Genomic DNA, 18,025 nt, shown 5'->3' with positions numbered 1-18,025 from the left:
GGAGCCATCCCCAGCGCCCGGGCCATCTTTGCTCCAATGGAGCCTTGGCTGTGGGAGGGGAAGAGAGAGACAGAGAGGAAGGAGAGGGGGAGGGGTGGAGAAGCAAATGGGCGCTTCTCCTATGTGCCCTAGCTGGGAATCGAACCCGGGTCCCCCGCATGCCAGGCCGACGCTCTACTGCTGAGCCAACCAGCCAGGGCCAGAAAATTGAGTTTTGTGCTTTTATAGTCTATAGCAGAAGCAAGAAAGGAAAAGAGGGAGATAATGGGTTTTGGGTGAGCCAACCTACAGTGTCTGCCACAACTTTGAAATTAAATTGCATCAAGCACCGTTTAATTATATCTAGAAACAGCTGATCAGATACATAATAAGTTGTCAGAAAATATTGATATGAATATCAAGCATAAAAACTTCCACTGTTAATAACTGTGCATTGTTGTACTGGTCTTTCATTCTCTGTTGGAACCAATTCTAGTTGTTGAAGAACTTCTGTTCCTTCAATCAATTGCCTAATATAGGAGAAAAAAACAAAATTTAGTCATAAATTTTCACATTTATCTTACATTCCTAAATTGAGTGCTATCTAGCTTAGTTAAGGAGATTTCCTACAAAGTAAATTAACATTAGTCATAAATATCTTAAATAGCTCTAAATGTGTCCACATCCCACATCTGTCTGGGACCGTTCCAATCTGTTATCCTCACTGCCATCAGGGTGAAGTTGTAAAAATACAAATCTGATCTCACATCCCTGCTTAAAACACTTCAGTAATTTCCCATTATCCTTATGATAAAACCAAGAATCTCTACCATGGCCAGCCTCCCGCAGCCATCCAGGGCTGTCTTGCAGCACGCTTCCCTGTCCTCTGCTCCAGCCAGACTGGCTTTGACTATCTCCGTAGTACCTTGAGCCCTTCCTGCCACTGCTATCTCCTTTGCTCTTGCCCCCAACCCCAACCCCTCTACCTGGTCCCTTCCTGGCCTCCCTTCAGATCTTAGCTCAGTCACTGCGTCCTTGTGGACCCCTTTATAGGAATTATCAGGGTTAAACTTGACATTTATTTGTATACTACTTTAATTCATTTCCAATTCTCTTAAAGAAAGCAGAGATCATGTCTTTGCTTAGTGCTCACTGCCAACCAAAACACCTAGCATATAGTTGGCACCTAATCAACATCCATTGGATACAAAAATAAAAGCTCAAAACCATGCCTGTTTGGGTCTGAGGACATCCGCTGGCCATGAGCTAGCACTCTGAGTGGGGCTAATTTTCTGATAGTTCTCTTAGTTAAGAGACAGCCCCAAACATAGGACCAGTGCCCTCTCCCAGTGCCTGGGTTAAGTTGTGGCTGAAGGGAAGGTGCAATTCCTGTTTCATGAACCATTATAGAGACATGAAATGTTTGTTATAGGTACGTGCTGACACTAATCATGCTGTAATCTTTGTCTGCCTCTTGGCTCTATCTTTGCCATCCAAGTCAGAAACCAGGGCACAGAGCAGGACACATGGTACATCCCTGCGGACAAAGAGTGGTACAAAAGGGACAGATTCACCTCTGTCCAAAAAGGATGTGAAGCCTATTTTCCAAATTGGTCCCACAAATAAGGAGCACCTCCTGTGTGCACCTCTCTACCATGATAGGTGTTAGGGCACAAGATGAGTGAGACCCAGCCCCTACTTCATGTTGTTCACAGTGTGCCAAAGAGGAAAATCAACCAGTTTCATTTTGGTAATCGGGGAGGTTTCTAAACTAAGCCTTGAAAATAATTTTGGCAGGCTGAAGGGAAGAAGAATGAACAAATAAGCAAAGGACCAGAAGTTGTTCTGGGAGTGATGGTACTCTAGTCTGGCTGTAGCTCAGCTGCCATATCAACAGCTTCCAAATATGTATCTCCAGCCACTGCCCAGCTTGAATACCTACTCCTGGTATTCAGAAGTTACCTCCTGCCTCTTGTATCCGAATCATGACTTGCCCATCCAGAATACATGATCTTTCCCATATCCTTCTCCTTGTATTCTCTATCTTGGTAAAAGGCACCAACCATTCAAATTTCAAGATCCTAGGAGTTCCTCTAGCGCAGGGGTAGTCAACCTTTTTATACCTACTGCCCACTTTTGTATCTCTGTTAGTAGTAAAATTTTCTAACTGCCCACCGGTTCCACAGGTAATGGTGATTTATAAAGTAGGGAAGTAACTTTATAACATTTATAAAGCAGAGTTACAGCAACTTAAAGCATATAATAATAATTACTTACCAAGTACTTTATGTCAGATTTTCACTAAGTTTGGCAGAATAAATCTTTATAAAACAACTTTGGTTGCTCCGCTACTGCCCACCATGAAAGCTGGAATGCCCACTAGTGGGTGGTAGGAACCAGGCTGACTACCATTGCTCTAGACCAGGGGTCCCCAAACTTTTTACACAGGGGGCCAGTTCACTGTTCCTCAGACCGTTGGAGGGCCGGACTATAAAAAAAAAACTATGAATAAATCCCTATGCACACTGCACATATCTTATTTTAAAGTAAAAAAACAAAACGGGAACAAATACAATATTTAAAATAAAGAACAAGTAAATTTAAATCAACAAACTGACCAGTATTTCAATGGGAACTATGGGTCTGCTTTTGGCTAATGAGATGGTCAATGTCTGGTTCCATATTTGTCACTGCTAGCCGTAACAAGTGATATGATGCACTTCCGGAGCCGTGACGCATGCTTCCCGTGTCACTGGAAGTAGTACTGTACGTGAGCGGCGCCGCCACATACGGTACTCCAGCATCCGCATCCTGTGCTCCTTTCACTGACACACCAATGAAAGAGGTGCCCCTTCTGGAAGTATGGCAGGGGCCAGATAAATGGCCTCAGAGGGCCGCATGCGGCCCGCGGGCCATAGTTTGGGGACCCCTGCTCTAGACCTTCACTGCCCAATACTGGCATGTGTGGCTATTTAAATTTAATTAAAATTAAATAAAATTTAGTTTCCCCATTGCATTAGCCACATTTCAAGTGCTCAATGGCCACATGTAAAATTTGTGATTAAAATTAAGACTGTCATGAAATTTCTCCATGGGATGAAGAATTAATAATTATCTCTATGGAGTGGCTGAAATAACCTAATACTTATTCAAAAATATTCTGGCCCTGGCCAGTCGGCTCAATGGTAGAGTGTCAGCTTGGCATGTACATGTCCCCAGTTCTATTCCCGGTCAAGGCACACAGGAGAAGCAACCATCTGCTTCTCCACCCTTCTTCTTCCCCCTTCTCTATTTCACCCCACCTTCTGCAGCCATGGTTCAATTGATTGATTCAAGCAAGTTGGCCCCTGTGCTGAGGATGGCCCTGTAGCCTCTGCCTCAGATGCTAAAAATAGCTTGGTTGCCAACCAATGGAGCATTGCCCCAGATGGGCAAAGCATCACCCCACAGGGGGCTTGCTGGGTGGATCCTGGGCCAGGTGCATGTGGGAGTCTGTCTCTCTGCCTCCCCTGCTATCACTTAATTAAAAGCGTGTGTGTGTGTGTGTGTGTGTGTGTGTGTGTGTGTGTATTCTAACACTTGACATCATTTCAGGGAAGATGTACTTCAACATACATTCACTTAATAATCAAGTAGAGATATGAAACACTAGAGTGATGAAAAGTCTATCATCCATTTTAGGTTCACATGCCTATAAGAATCATGCTAACAATATTCTAATAATTACCTGAAATATTTCCAGATTTTAAATTGTTCAGTAAAAAAGAAGTTACTTGTAACTTAGATAGTCCTATCTTTTCACAGTGTTCATGAATAATTATTTAAATGGTTTCACTCCACTTCTGCATCTAAATATATCTACATTATTAAGCACTATGGTATTATTCAAAGTAATTAAGAATTGATAATACCTTTGAGGCTGAACATAAAAATGGATGGATGAATGGATAAATAGATAAACAGAACATTATAATGGCTGTGCCTCTTAAACGGCTTGTTTTTCTATAGATAGCAAGTTTCTTACAAAATATTTATTTCTAAATGTTTGAATTTGTATTACTTTTAAGTTCTATCTTAGTTACCCACACACTTCACACAATACTTGTCCAAATCTTTTGAACCACATTTTTACATATATGAATATTATATACACAAATATACAATGCACATACCCAAAAGCCACATATTTTTTATCTAGATAGGGAGTTGACTGTAGCGTGATATAGAACTGTGAACCATTGGTGTGACGGCCTTTGTTGACCATTCCGAGAACTCCTCTTTTATTATGAGGAATTGAAAAGCTTTCATCTAGAAAAGACAATAAACAGAGATCTTTAAAATATTTATCTTGATGGATTGTAACATGTAAAGCACAAACTAGTAACAAGGGTTCTTAATCATACTTATACATTCCAAATTGCAAATATTCTATTTGTTTCATATTACTTTCACTCATATGGATTATAAAAAAAAAAAGCTGTAGGCCCTGGCCGGTTGGCTCAATGGTAGAGCGTCGGCCTGGCGTGCAGAAGTCCTGGGTTCGATTCCCGGCCAGGGCACACAGGAGAAGCGCCCATCTGCTTCTCCACCCCTCCCCCTCTCCTTCCTCCTCTCTGTCTCTCTCTTCCCCTCCCGCGAGGCTCCATTGGAGCAAAGATGGCCCGGGCGCTGGGGATGGCTCCTTGGCCTCTGCCCCAGGCACTAGAGTGGCTCTGGTCGTGACAGAGTGACGCCCCGGAGGGGCAGAGCGTCGCCCCCTGGTGGGCGTGCTGAGTGGATCCCGGTCGGGCGCATGCGGGAGTCTGTCTGACTGTCTATCCTCGTTTCCAGCTTCAGGAAAAAATAAAAAATAAAAATAAAAAAGCTGTAAAATCTTATTAGAACTATTTGAACATCTATTATCATTACCATAGCTGAAAACAAGTGTACTAAAAAAAAATGTAAAAAAAAAGAAATTAAATTAATAATGTAAAAAGAAGCACATACTTTGCTTAGGATCAAAGGTGAGCAAATTTTCTTGTGCTGGTTGGTCAATAGTATTTCATTCAAACTACCAATATGACCATTAAAAATGCCTCCTTTGAAGCCTCCAAATGGGCTAGTCCCACACCCACTGTAGTTTAAAGTGGGGAGGGAGGTTCCCCCGAGGAGCAAGGGTTTCCAGCCCCAAACCAGACCCCTCCCAGCCCACAGTTCCAGAGCCAAGAAGTCCCCATAAATTCTAGTTGTAGCCTGACCAGGCAGTGGATAGAGCATCGAACTGGGACACAGAGGACCCAGGTTTAAAGCCCTGAGGTCACCGGCTTGAGCGTAGGCTCATCCGGCTTGAGGTCAGGCTCACCAGCTTAAGCATGGGGTCACTGGCTTGAGTGTGGGATCACAGACATGACCCCATGCTTGCTGGCTTGAGCCCAAAGGTCGCTGGCTTGAGCAAGGGGTCACTGGCTCAGCTGGAGTCCCCTGGTCAAGGTACATATGAGAAAGCAATCAATGAACAATTAAGTTGTTGCAACGAAGAATTGATGCTTCTCATCTCTCTCCCTTCCTGCCTGTCTGTCCCTCTCTCTCTCTCTGTGTCTCTGTCACCAATAATAATAATAATAATAATAATAATAATAATAATAATTCTGGTTGTAAAAACTAGTGGGGATTGTAGATGAGTGAGATGGAGGGCTGCTGGAGTCCCAGGCAGTTTTTTATAAAGGGCCCATGCACAGACTTCCTCAGATTCACTCCCTCTAAGCTCCAGCCTTGGGACAGCAGCTTGAAAGGAACCAGAGACATACAGGGAGGAAATGGATTGTCCAGCATTAGGGCAAGAGCTGAGGAGGCACAGCTTTCTGCCAGACAAAAGTGCTGGCAGAGGCTACTGGTCCTTTTCTGAGATCCTCACCCCCTCAGAGCTAGCAGATGGATGTCATATCTGAGTTTCCACTCACCCGGCTCATACTGTTCACCCAGCACTGGTGATTCTCTGAGACCCAATCCCATCCAACTTGTAGGCCCACCCAAGCCATGGCTCTTTTTTTTTTAAGCAAGAGACAGAGAGAGGGGAACAGACAGGGACAGACAGACAGGAAGGGAGAGAGATGAGAAATATCAACTCATAGTTGCAGCACCTTAGTTGTTCATTGATTGCTTTCTCATATGTGCTTTGACTGGGGGGCTCCAGCCAAGCCAGTGATCCTGTGCTCAAGCCAGTGACCTTAGGCTCAAGCTAGCGACCTTGGGCTCAAGCCAGCGACCTTGGGCTTCAAGCCAATGACCTTTGAGCTCAAGCCAGCAACAATGAGGTCATGTCTATGATCCCATGCTCAAGCTGGATGAACCCATGCTCAAGCTGGATGAAACTATGCTCAAGCTGGTGACATCAGGATTTTGAACCTGGGTCCTCAGCATCCCAGGCTGACATTCTATCCACTGTGTCGCTGCCTGGCCAGGCAATAAATAAAATCTCAAAAAATTTTTTTAATTGCTGTGAAAAGTTAGGAAAATAAAAAAAATTTAGTCAATTTTATTTTTAGATCATGTCATAGGCATAGACTTTTTTTAAAAATTTTTCTGAAGTGAGAAGTGGGGAGGCAGAAAGACAGACTCCGGTGTGCGCCCAACCGACCGGGATCCACCCAGCATGCCCACTAGGGGGTGATGCTCTGCCCATCCGGAGTGTTGCGCTGTTGCAACCGGAGCCATTCTAGCGCCTAAGGTGGAGGACATGGAGCCATCCTCAGCACCTGGGCCAACTTTGCTCCAATGGATCCCTGGCTGTGGGAGGGGAAGAGAGAAAGAGTGAGAGAGGGGGAAGGGTGGAGAAGCAGATGGTCACTTCTCCTGTGTGCCCTGGCCAGGAATCGAACCCAGGACTTCCACACACCGGGCCGATGTTCTATCACTGAGCTAACCGGCCAGGGCAGCACAGACTTTCAATAGAGTAAAAGAAAGTTAAGGAGACTTAAAGGCTCTGGTAGAAACTCAGAACCCTCTCATTACTGTGTGTGACTGGGGACTTCCTGCAACCTACAGGAAGATATGGAGTAGTAATTACAGCTCTGTGGTTAAAGCTGACATAATTTGTAACATACAACATAACGAGTGAAATGGAACTGCTTGTTTGAAATAGAAATTAAAATTTATGTGAAAAATCAGTTTCTGAATTTATTTAAAATAAAGCTCATTCTGATACAGAGATCAGAAGGGAGAGTGTGAGAGCTGAATGCGGGGGATGCAGAGGACATGAGGACAAAGTGGGCGAGATGGTGTGAGAGAAGACATGGAGGGCAGACCGGAGGAATGTGGGGTCTGAAATGAAAGATTATTTTAATTTTCAATAAAACACCGTAATTCAGAAAAATAAAATAAAATAAAGCTCTTTCTGATCATTTCATTAACCAGTCACCCCAATAAATTCAATTTAAAAAGATTAACTAGCCTGACCTGTGGTGGCGCAGTGGATAAAGCATCAACCTGGAACACTGAGGTCACTGGTTCAAAACCCTGGGCTTGCCCGGTCAAAGCACATATGGGAGCCGATGCTTCCTGCTCCTCCCCCTACCCTTCACACACTCTCTCTCTCTCTCTCTCTCTCTTTCTATTTCTCTCTTCCTTCCACCTCTCTAAAATGAATAAAAACTTTTTTAAACAAAGAAACAAAATTAACTAATTTATAAAATAATCATCTAATTAAATTATACATTTCATTCTTTTAAATTTACTGTGTTAAGCTTTAAAAAAGTGAATTTTGTGCTTGTAGTTGGTTTTTTTTGTTTTTTGTATTTTTCTGAAGTTGGAAACGGAGAGGCAGTCAGACAGACCCTCATGCGCCCGACCGGGATACACCCGGCACACCCACCAGGGGGCAATGCTCTGCCCCTCTGGGGCGTTGCTCCGTTGCAACCAGAGCCATTCCAGCGCCTGAGGCAGAGGCTACAGAGCCATCCTCAGCGCCCAGGCCAACTTTGCTCCAATGGAGCCTTGGCTGTGGGAGGGGAAGAGACAGAGAGGAAGGAGGGGTGGAGGGGTGGAGAAGCAGATGGGCGCCTCTCCTGTGTGCCCTGGCCGGGAATCGAACCCGGGACCCCTGCATGCCAGGCCGATGCTCTACCACTGAGCCAACCGGCCAGGGCCTTGTAGTTGTTTTTAACAAGACCTGAGTTTTAAATCTGTTCCTCACAGGGTACCGTGAGAGAAATTCAGCGGAGGAACTGGCTGTGGGGTGTATAAATAATCCACTCACAAGCTGCAACTCTTCCCGCTCCACCTCCATAAACGTCAGGGAGTTTACAAGGTAGAGTGCCATACTTATTATAGTATTTGTTTCTTTTCTTTAAAAAAATTTTCTATTGATTTGAGAGAGAGAGAGAAGCATCAATATGTTGTTCCACTTAGTTATTCCATTTAGTTATGTTCTCACTGATTGCTTCTCATACATGCCCTGACCCAGGATCGAACCCATGACCTTGGTGCCGGGACAACTCTTTACCCACTGACCCATTTGGCCAGGGCTGCTTATGTGTACTTAAACATACCAGGTATGTAAAACTGTTACTGTTTTTATTAGGTTACTATCTTATTTTTTTTAATGTCACTGAGAAAGTTTTATTTTCACCTCATCTTTGCCTTAAGTCCTGTGGTTTTATTGCATGATTTTACATAGCACAGAGAGCCTTAAGAATACATTATGGCAGAACTGGTTACATTTTTTGCCATTTGCAAGCTGGGTCCAGAAGCTTAATCAGATTCCTGTTCTATCCATTTGGCAGTGTGTTCTTTCAACAGAAGGCTCATAATGCCATCATGTCCGTCATGTTTTTGGGAAGGTAGCAGATACTGATACAGCAAATGCCTAGATCCACTATTTCACTGGGGGCAGCAAAATGGTGATATTCTATGATTTCCTCTTCACTAATAATTAAGATACTTTTATAATGAGATGGTTCCCCTTGTATACAATTTAGTTCAGTTCACACAGAAAAGGGAAAATAAATACTTGAATCTTTTTCTATATTTATCTAGCTTTAAAGATAATGACTTTAGCCTGACCAGGTGGTGGTGCAGTGGATAGAGTTGGACTGGTATGTTGAGGACTCAGGTTCAAAATCCTGAGATTGCCGGCTTGAGTGCGGGCTCACCAGCTTGAGCAAGGGGTCGTTGGCTTGAGCGTGGGATCATAGACATGACCCCATGGTCGCTAGCTTGAGCCCAAGGTCACTGGCTTGCGCAAGGGGTCACTCGCTCTGCTATAGCCGCCCCCCCCATTCATGGCACATATGAGAAAGCAATCACTGAACAACTTATGTGCCGCAGCAAAGAATTGATGCTTCTCATCTCTCTCCCTTCATGTCTGTCCCTATCTGTTCCTCTGACTCTGTCACACACACACACAAAATAAATTTATAACCTATCATTGCAGAGGGGCCAGTGAAGAGATGAGCTGAAAGATCAGTCTCCTGTTGGACAGAAGGACCAAGTTCTAATCAATTAGACTTTTTTTTCTTTACAGAGGCAGAGGGACAGATAGGGACAGACAAACAAGAAGGGAGAGAGATTAGAAGCATCCATCCATTCTTTGTTGGGGCACATTAGTTGTTCAGTGATTGCTTTCTTATATGTGCCATGAACAGGAGTGGGGGGGCTACAGCAGAGCGAGTGACCCTTCCTCAAGCCAGCGACCTTGGCTCAAGCCAGCGACAATGGGGCCATGTCTATGATCTCATGCTCAAGCCAGCAACCCCACACTCAAGCTGGCGACCTCAGGGTTTCAAACCTGGGTCCTCTGCATCCCAGTCTGATGTTCTATCCACTGCGCCACTGCCTGGTCAGGCCAATTAGGCTATAATATAATATAATATAATAAATATAATATAATATAATACAATACAATACAATATAATACAATATATTTTGTATATTATATGAACTCACAGATTTGAAATATGTGTTGGGTTTCAATCATTGCAACTACTATTCAAATTACTCCATCTTTGGACATGAGATTCTCCTCATATTGGCTCCTGAAGCCTTTGACATGACCCTGTAAATCTAATAGCGCTCTTAGAACATGAGGTTCCAGGCTCATTTTGTAATTTCTCTTCCCAGAATTTGATACTTCTCTCAGAAGCCCTAGTTTCCTTTCCCTTCCCTTCCCTTCCCTTCCCTTCCCTTCCCTTCCCTTCCCTTCCCTTCCCTTCCCTTCCCTTCCTTTCCTTTCCTTTCCTTTCCTTTCCTTTCCTTTCCCTTCCCTTCCCTTCCCTTCCCTTCCCTTCCCTTCCCTTCCCTTCCCTTCCCTTTCCTTCCCTCCCTCCCCTTTCCTTCCCTCCCTCTGTCCATCCCTTCCTTCCTTTCTGAGAGAGAGACAGACAGGAAAGGAGAAATGAGAAGCCATCAACTCTAACTTGTGGCACTTCAGTTGTTCATTGCTTCTTACACATGCCATGACCCAGCAGGCTCCAGCTGAGTGAGTGACCCCTTGCTCAAGCCAGTGACCTTTGGGTGCAAGCTAGCGACCACGGGATCATGTTGATGATCCCATGCTCAAGCTGGTGACCCTACTCTCAAGTTGGTGAGCCTGTGTTCAAACTGGATGAGCCTGCACTCAAGCCAGCGACCTCGGGGTTTTAAACCTGGGACCTCAGGGTCCCAGGTCGATGTTCTATCCACTGCACCATCACTGGTCAGGCCAGAAGCCCTGGTTTCTTTAAGGGAGAAAGGATATTTCAAAACAACCATCTAAATACTAGGAGTGTGTATCACTACCGGATTGGCTGTTGTTTGTAGACCAATTCAGTGGACACAGCTATATATATAGATGAGATACTTCTTGAGTGTAAAGTGATACTTTCAATTCAAATTCAGGACTATGGAATATTTTACTTATTAGCTTCTTTCCTATTTCATCTGTCCCTCTTTCCTTCCAAAGTAAAAATCCTGCTTCTCAAGGACACAGGAAATAATAAAATGAGAATATCCCATAATTTCTTACTTTCCTTACATTACATATACAATAATCTCACAACAATAATACTAATAGCCACCTGTGGTGGCGCAGTAGATAAAGTCTCAACCTGGAATGCTAAGGTCACTGGTTCGAAACCCTAGACTTGCCCAGTCAATGCACTATTATAAGTTGATGCTTCCTGCTCCTCTACCCTTTTCTCTCTCTCCCTCTAAAAATCAATAAAAAAATACTAAAAGAAAAAAAGCAATACTAATAATACCATCATTAATATAACTGAAAATAAATTTTTGCATGTATTCTCCCTATTTTCATTCATTTTTGAAATAGACTAAACATATAGTCATTACATTCATACTTTCACCCATTTAAAATTTTTGTTTTACAACTAATGCTTACTACCAGTTCTTATGCCAAGGTCTCTTTTGTACTTTGATTCTTGTTGCAGTAATATGTTTATAGTAATTAAATATATAGAAATATGGAAGATATATAGAAATAATTAGGATATAATATTAAAAGCAATTAAGGAAATTAAATAAAATTATGCCATCTGGATAGGAATTAATATAGTGTGTACAGATATGATAAACAGACTCCGCTTTTCACGCAGGGCCCAGTTAGTGTGTGTGTGAAGTTATATATAGGGAAGAAGTGGCTTGATGTCATAACTCTGTAGATTAACATAAACAAGAAGCTTCCCTAGGAACACCTTAAAAGTGGCTTGATATAACGGTTCAGTAGATTAACATAAAAAGGGCTCCCTGTGAGGAACTCCCAAAAAGGTGGTTTGAGGTGATAATCCTGTAGATTGACACCTGTTAGAAGGTGTAGGCCAGAAAAAGTACTAAAGCTGAGGGCCCCCTGCTGCAGTAGTTGCCCAGACTCCAGTGTTGAATGTGGACTGTCTCCACACTGTTCTGACCAAGGACAGCTGAGAGGAGCACGCTGACGGGGGCCCCCTTAAGCTGTACCCAGGCACGCCAAAAGGATTTGTGAGTATAAACTGCCTGTGTGATTCTTGCAACTAACTTATGTGTCAGTCGTGTCTTTCCTCTGGTAGCAGTTGGTCTTGGCACTGATAAGTAGAATCCTCACAGCCGCCTCAAGAATAGTCTGGACGAGGCTGCCAGCCTGCTGATAAGCAGGAGTGTCCCACTGTGCGGGAAAGTTGAATTGGGGATGGCTGATTGATGCAGAGCTTGAGCTCTACTGGGACAGTTCTGTGAAATTCATCTACAATCAATTACTCAGGAAGGACGCTGTTGGTCAAATAAGTTTGTAAATATGAAATATATGTTTGCTCGCTTATATTGTAGTTTGCATTGGGTGTGGGGGACAGGCTGTAAGCAGGCAGGGTCCTTATAGCCTAAGGCTTAGTTTTGTTGTTGTTGTTTTTTTTTAATTTTTTTTATTCATTATAGAGAGGGGAGAGAGAGAGAGAGAGAGAGAAGGGGGAGGAGCAGGAAGCATCAACTCCCATATGTGCCTTGACCAGGCAAGCCCAGAGTTTTGAACCGGTAACCTCAGCGTTTCCAGGTTGATGCTTTATCCACTGCACCACTACAGGTCAGGCTAAGGCTTAGTTTTAAGACCAAGCCTTTCCCACCCTTTTAATACTAAGATCTTTTCAACATTATTCTAATACTAAGGTCTTCTCAAAACTAAGCTTTTCCCCACACCTTTGACTGTTGCATGATGAGGGGTGGTGCACTCTTATGAGAAGTCTCATTTATGTCTCAGTGGCTTTGTATCACAGACTTCCTTATTTGTATCCAGTGGTACCTTGAGATACGAATAGACCAACATACAATTTTTTTTTAAGATACGAACTGTGACTCGGTCCATATTTTTGTTCGAGATCCGAGCAAAATTCCAAGATACGGGTTGTTATTCAGGAAGCTGCTGCTAGTTGGCACATTGGTGCACGGGTCCAGTATTGGTAGTTTGATATACGAGTTGAATGACTTATGAGCTCAGTTACAGAATGAATTAAATTCGTATCCCAAGGTACCACTGTATTGGCTTAAAGGCTTTAATTTTCTAAACTACAAAATAAAGCAGATTGGGGGTGCTCTCTCTCTCTCTCTTGGTTCCTACCATCAGCATTGCAGAGGAGAGGCAGCCAAGATGGCAGAGTGCTGAAGAAGCCAGTTTGTGCAGTGTTTGTGCAAAGAGGAGATGGGGAACAGAGGTGAATAAGGCTGGTTGGGCCTTTGATTCTAGAAAATCTTTGAGTCAGTGGCTTTGGGAGCCCTGAATGGAAAGGGAAGTGTTTTCCTGCTGTGTGTATTTACTCGCTTGCCAGGTGCAAGCTAGGATTAAAGGTAATGGCCCACCAGTTCTTGGCTCTGTTGTTTCTCTACAATGGATTTGAATTAAATGCGAACCTGCACCACCTCTGATGGTGGCCGTGACTACTGGCGTTACGGATTCATGGAACACTATTCCCTAAATTTTTACATGTAGTTAACTCTGTGTGCCCTTTATAAATCAAATTCAGTTTGGCTGGATATCAAATCCTTCACTCACATTTCCTTTCCTTGAGCATCATAAATGTCTCACTGAGGAGGAAGAAAGCTTGCAGGAATGACTGAGTCAGCCAGTTTAATTACAGTTCCCTTATCAGCTTCCTGGAACAATTTGCAGCACAAAGCAAGGAAAACAGGATTTGTAAATAGTTAAGACAAATGGTCTGAAACTCCCCTCATGCCCCCCTGTTCCCCCCCCCCCAAGACCCGAGGGTTACCTATGCTTAAAGAGAAAGGAATCATGCACCCTGCACATGAACACTGCAAAGGTATATACAGTGGTACTTGGAGATACGAACAGACCAACATACAAATTTTTTTAAGATATGAGCTGCGACTCGGTCCATATTTTTGTTCAAGATCCAAGCGAAATTCCGAGATACAAGTCGTGATTCGGGAAGCTGCCGCTAGTTGGTGTGTTGGCGCACGGGTCCAGTATCGGCAGTTTGATATATGAGTTGACTAACTTATGAGCTCAGTTACAGAACAAATTAAATTCGTATCTCAAGGTACCACTGTAAGATGGAAGAAAGCTAACTTTGGAGAGCTGGTGATTTGATGCCTATTAGGTCACATTGCTCCACTGGAAAATAAACCCCTTCCTTCAGCATGTTGTCTTGGCATCTTTTGTCCTCTGGGAGTCACTTCCTCTGTTCTTGCAACATTACTCCATTTTCTTCTGGCGTAAGAATATGATGTCAAAGCATATGATAATCTACTTTTCTTTCCTTGTAAATCACTTGCTCTTTTTGCCAAAGTGCCTAATGAATTTTTTTCTTTAATGTCCAATTATGTTATTAAAATATGTCTTGGTGTTGGTTATTCTGATTCAGTATTATCAAGCAGCAGGATGCTTTAAAGAGAAGTAGTTTCAAGTTTGTGTACACAAATTTTTACTTAAGGTGAAAACACACAATAAAATACATATATCTTAGCCTGACCAGGCAGCGGCGCAGTGGATAGTGTCGAACTGGGATGCGGAAGACCCAGGTTCGAGACCCTGAGGTCGCCAGCTTGAGCACGGGTTCATCTGGTTTGAGCAAAGCTCACCGGCTTGGACCCAAGGTCGCTGGCTTGAGCAAGGGGTCACTTGGTCTGCTGTAGTCCCATGGTCAAGGCACATATGAGAAAGCAATCAATGAAAAACTAAGGTCTGACAACGAAAAACTGATGATTGATGCTTCTCATCTCTCTCCGTTCCTGTCTGTCTTTCCCTATCTATCCCTCTCTCTGACTCTCTGTCTCTATTAAAAAAAAAAGAAGCATATATCTTAGATGTTCAGATTGATGTATTGTGACAGTTGTATATGGCTGTGTAACCACCATCCAAAACAAAACATAGTTTCGAATCCTTTTTCATTTGGGGAAGTTTTCTTCAGTTATAGTTCTCAGTATTTGTTCCATTCCCTTGTATCGGTTTCATTCCTTAGGGTAGTTAGCCATATATTGGATCTTCTCTATCTTTAATAGTCACTTTCTTTTAACTCCTTTTTATCTTTCTTCATTCCTTTTTGGTTTTTTAAAAACTTTCTCCTATCTTCTACTTCTTTTAAGACACATATCTGTTGCAGTTATTTGGTCTTACCTTCATTCTAGTTTATTTCTGAAATTAAAAATTTTTTTTTTTTTAGTTTTCTTCTATTGTTAATTCTTTCCTCAGTTCTGTGAACTCATGCTTCATTATTCTAATTCTGACTTATGAGTTCTTTCCTGTCTCACAGAAATTTATTAATGTCTTTTAGCTCATTTTGAAAAATGGTCAGTTTTGATCGTTTGCAAGCATGTCTTTCTCTTGCACTTTCCTTATATGCAGTGATGCTACTTTGTTCCTTATGTTCTTTTGTTTTCTAACCATGAAACTTTTTGCTGCTCATTTTTATGTAAAATTAGTTTTCCTAACTTCATTAAACTCCTTTTTGAGCCGTTTTCCAAATATGGAAGTTTGCTTTCTGAGATTTCATAGCTCTGTCCTCATTCCCTCTTTCTCACTCTTGCCCCGATGGATCTTGCACTTTGGTTCCATTTCCAGCAATACCTCCTCAGTGTGAGCCTGTCCCAAGAAGAGCGCTATTTCAGATCAGTGTCCAGAGTTCGCAGACACTAGATTGCCCCAGCCACTGTGGGGCCCAGGCCTGCACCAGCTCCTGGCTGTGTGGGGTCCCTCAGCTACCCTGCTTTCTCCCACACAGACACTAGATTGCTCCAGCCACTGTGGGACCCAGGCCTGCACCAGCTACTGGCTGTGTGGGGTCCCTCAGCTGCCCTGCTTTCTCCCACACAGAAACAGATTCCTCGCAGATTTCATGGCTGTTGACAGACCATGGCTGTTGGCAGTCTGTCCTCACCTGTTTGTACTATGGAACTCATGTAACTTAGCTTGTAACCTAGTTTTGTTGTAAATGTTTTCAATGGGTTTTCAGTTTTTCTAATTCTTTCATCTGTTTTTATGTTGGCATTTAAAAAAATTTTAAAACTAAGCCACCACCACTATCATCTTCCCAGGATCCTAGATAGCCTGAACAGGAGGATAATCAAAGTACCAATCCTGAGAATGGCAAATTACATGCTTTAAAAATATCAATTTGGTCCTGGCCAGTGGCTCAGTGGATAAACAGTTGGCTTGGTGTATGGACATCTTGGGTTCAATTCCCGGTCTGGGCACACAGGAGAAGTGACCATCTGCTTCTCTCCATCTCCCTCTCCTCCTTCTCTCCCTTTTTCTCTCCCACAACCACTGGCTCGATCAGTTGGAGTGTGGCCCTGGACACTGAGTATAGCTTCCTTGTAGCACATCAGCCTCAGGCACTAAAAAATAACTTGGTACTCAGTATTGGAGCATCGATCCCAGATGGGGTTGCTCAGTGGATCCCAGTCAGGTCACATGTGGGAGTCTGCCTCACTATTTCTCCTCCTCTCACCTAAAAAAATAAAATAAAAAATAAAAAATAAATTCTGCCTGACTAGGTGGTGGTGCAGAAGATAGAGCATCTACCTACCTGGGACACTGAGGGTCCAGGTTTGAAACCCCGAGGTCACCAGCTTGAGCACGGGCTCACCAGCTTGAGTATGGGATCATAAACATTACCCCATGGTCACTGGCTTGAGCCCAAGGTCACTGGCTTTAGCAAGGGGTCACTGGCTCAGCTAGAGCCCCCAGTCAAGGCACATATGAGAAAGTAATCAATGAATAATTAAAGTGCCACAACTACGAGCTGATGCTTCTCATCTCCCTCTCTCCTCTATGAAAAATAATAATTCCTTTTGACCTTACAATCCTAATTCTAGGAATTTATCCTAAAAAAAAACCCCAATATATTTAGGAAAGTGATAAAAATGTATGTACAAAACTGTTCTGGACTAGACTGGGTGCCATTTTTAATCCCCACTTTTAGTATTTCTACTTCTAGTTTGTTACCCCAAACACTATGCTAAGTTGTGAACTGCCCTGTCCTGTTAAATTCGAAAAATCAACAAATATATGACTGACAAAATTTAAAGATACATACCTTCAAATGTTGGTCCATAAATTGATTCCCCACCATCTCCTTTTCCAGCCACTATATCTGTGAAATTACAATAAATAAACAGTAGAATCCTCCAACTAAAAAGGAAAGTACAATACCGGCAGGGGGAAAATGTTTTAAATTATGATTCCCCTTATACCAATGACTATAGTAAGTTCTACAGCATGAAAATATTACTAGCCTGACCAGAAGGTGGCGCAGTGGATAGAGCATTGGACTGGGAAGCAGAGGACCCAGGTTCAAAACCCCAAGGTTACTGGCTTGAGTGCGGGCTCATCTGGTTTTAGCAAGGCTCACCAGCTTGAGCCCAAGATCACTGGGTTGAGCTTGGTTTGCTGTAGCCCCCAGTCAAGGCACATATGAGAAAGCAATCAATGAACTAAGGTGCCGCAACAAAGACTTAATTCTCATCTTTTTTTCTGTTTTTCTTCCTGTCTGTCCCTAGCTATTCCTCTCTCTGTCTCTGTCTGTCACAAAAAAGAAAGAAAATATTACTGTTCTCATTTTTTTTTTTATAGAGACAGAGAGAGTCAGAGAGAGGGATAGGGACAGACAGACAGAAACGAAGAGAGATGAGAAGCATCAATCATCAATTTTTCGTTGTGGCGCTTTAGTTGTTCGTTGATTGCTTTCTCATATGTGCCTTGACCGTGGGCCTTCAGCAGATTGAGTAACCTCTTGCTCAAGCCAGTAGCCTTGAGTCCAAGCTGGTGAGCTTTGCTCAAACCAGATGAGCCCGCGCTCAAGCTGGCAACCTCAGGGTCTCGAACCTGGGTCCTCTGCATCCCAGTCTGATGTTCTATCCACTGCACCACCACCTGGTCAAGCTATGCTTTCATTTTATAAGCACTTTTACATTCAAGATCCTATTTTTTTCCTAATAACTCTTGGAGGTAGATTAAATTATAATGCAAAACTTTGAAATGATAAAGTATTAAATTATAATTGATTATTAAAAATGTGTTCCTATAAATTCTGCTTAATTCACAAGTTATTCCATAGTCCATCTTGCTTTTCAGAAAAATGCAAGGATTAAACTG

At 42.9% G+C, this 18,025-nt stretch overlaps 1 protein-coding gene across 7 annotated transcripts in view; it reads right to left on the bottom strand.

Annotated features, from left to right (window-relative positions):
- Nucleotides 1–99: 99 nt before the first annotated feature.
- Nucleotides 100–18,025, bottom strand: part of PPIL6 (peptidylprolyl isomerase like 6) — a 38,674-nt gene continuing 20,748 nt past the window's right edge. For 6 of the 7 annotated variants that reach the window (XM_066373499.1, XM_066373500.1, XM_066373502.1 and 3 more), the window contains 3 exons: nucleotides 16,968–17,024; nucleotides 4,152–4,287; nucleotides 100–509 (listed from right to left, as the gene is read on the bottom strand). In XM_066373499.1, coding sequence (XP_066229596.1) covers nucleotides 398–509; nucleotides 4,152–4,287; nucleotides 16,968–17,024 — 305 coding nt within the window. In that variant the 3' untranslated portion in view covers nucleotides 100–397. The remainder of the gene's footprint in view (nucleotides 510–4,151; nucleotides 4,288–16,967; nucleotides 17,025–18,025) is intronic. The other variant, XM_066373501.1, reaches the window with a different exon arrangement.

Source organism: Saccopteryx leptura, chromosome 3 (assembly GCF_036850995.1).
Source record: "Saccopteryx leptura isolate mSacLep1 chromosome 3, mSacLep1_pri_phased_curated, whole genome shotgun sequence".
Lineage (NCBI taxonomy): Eukaryota > Metazoa > Chordata > Mammalia > Chiroptera > Emballonuridae > Saccopteryx > Saccopteryx leptura.
Note: the sequence above shows the minus strand (reverse complement) of the source record. Positions and strands in the feature narration are given on the sequence as shown.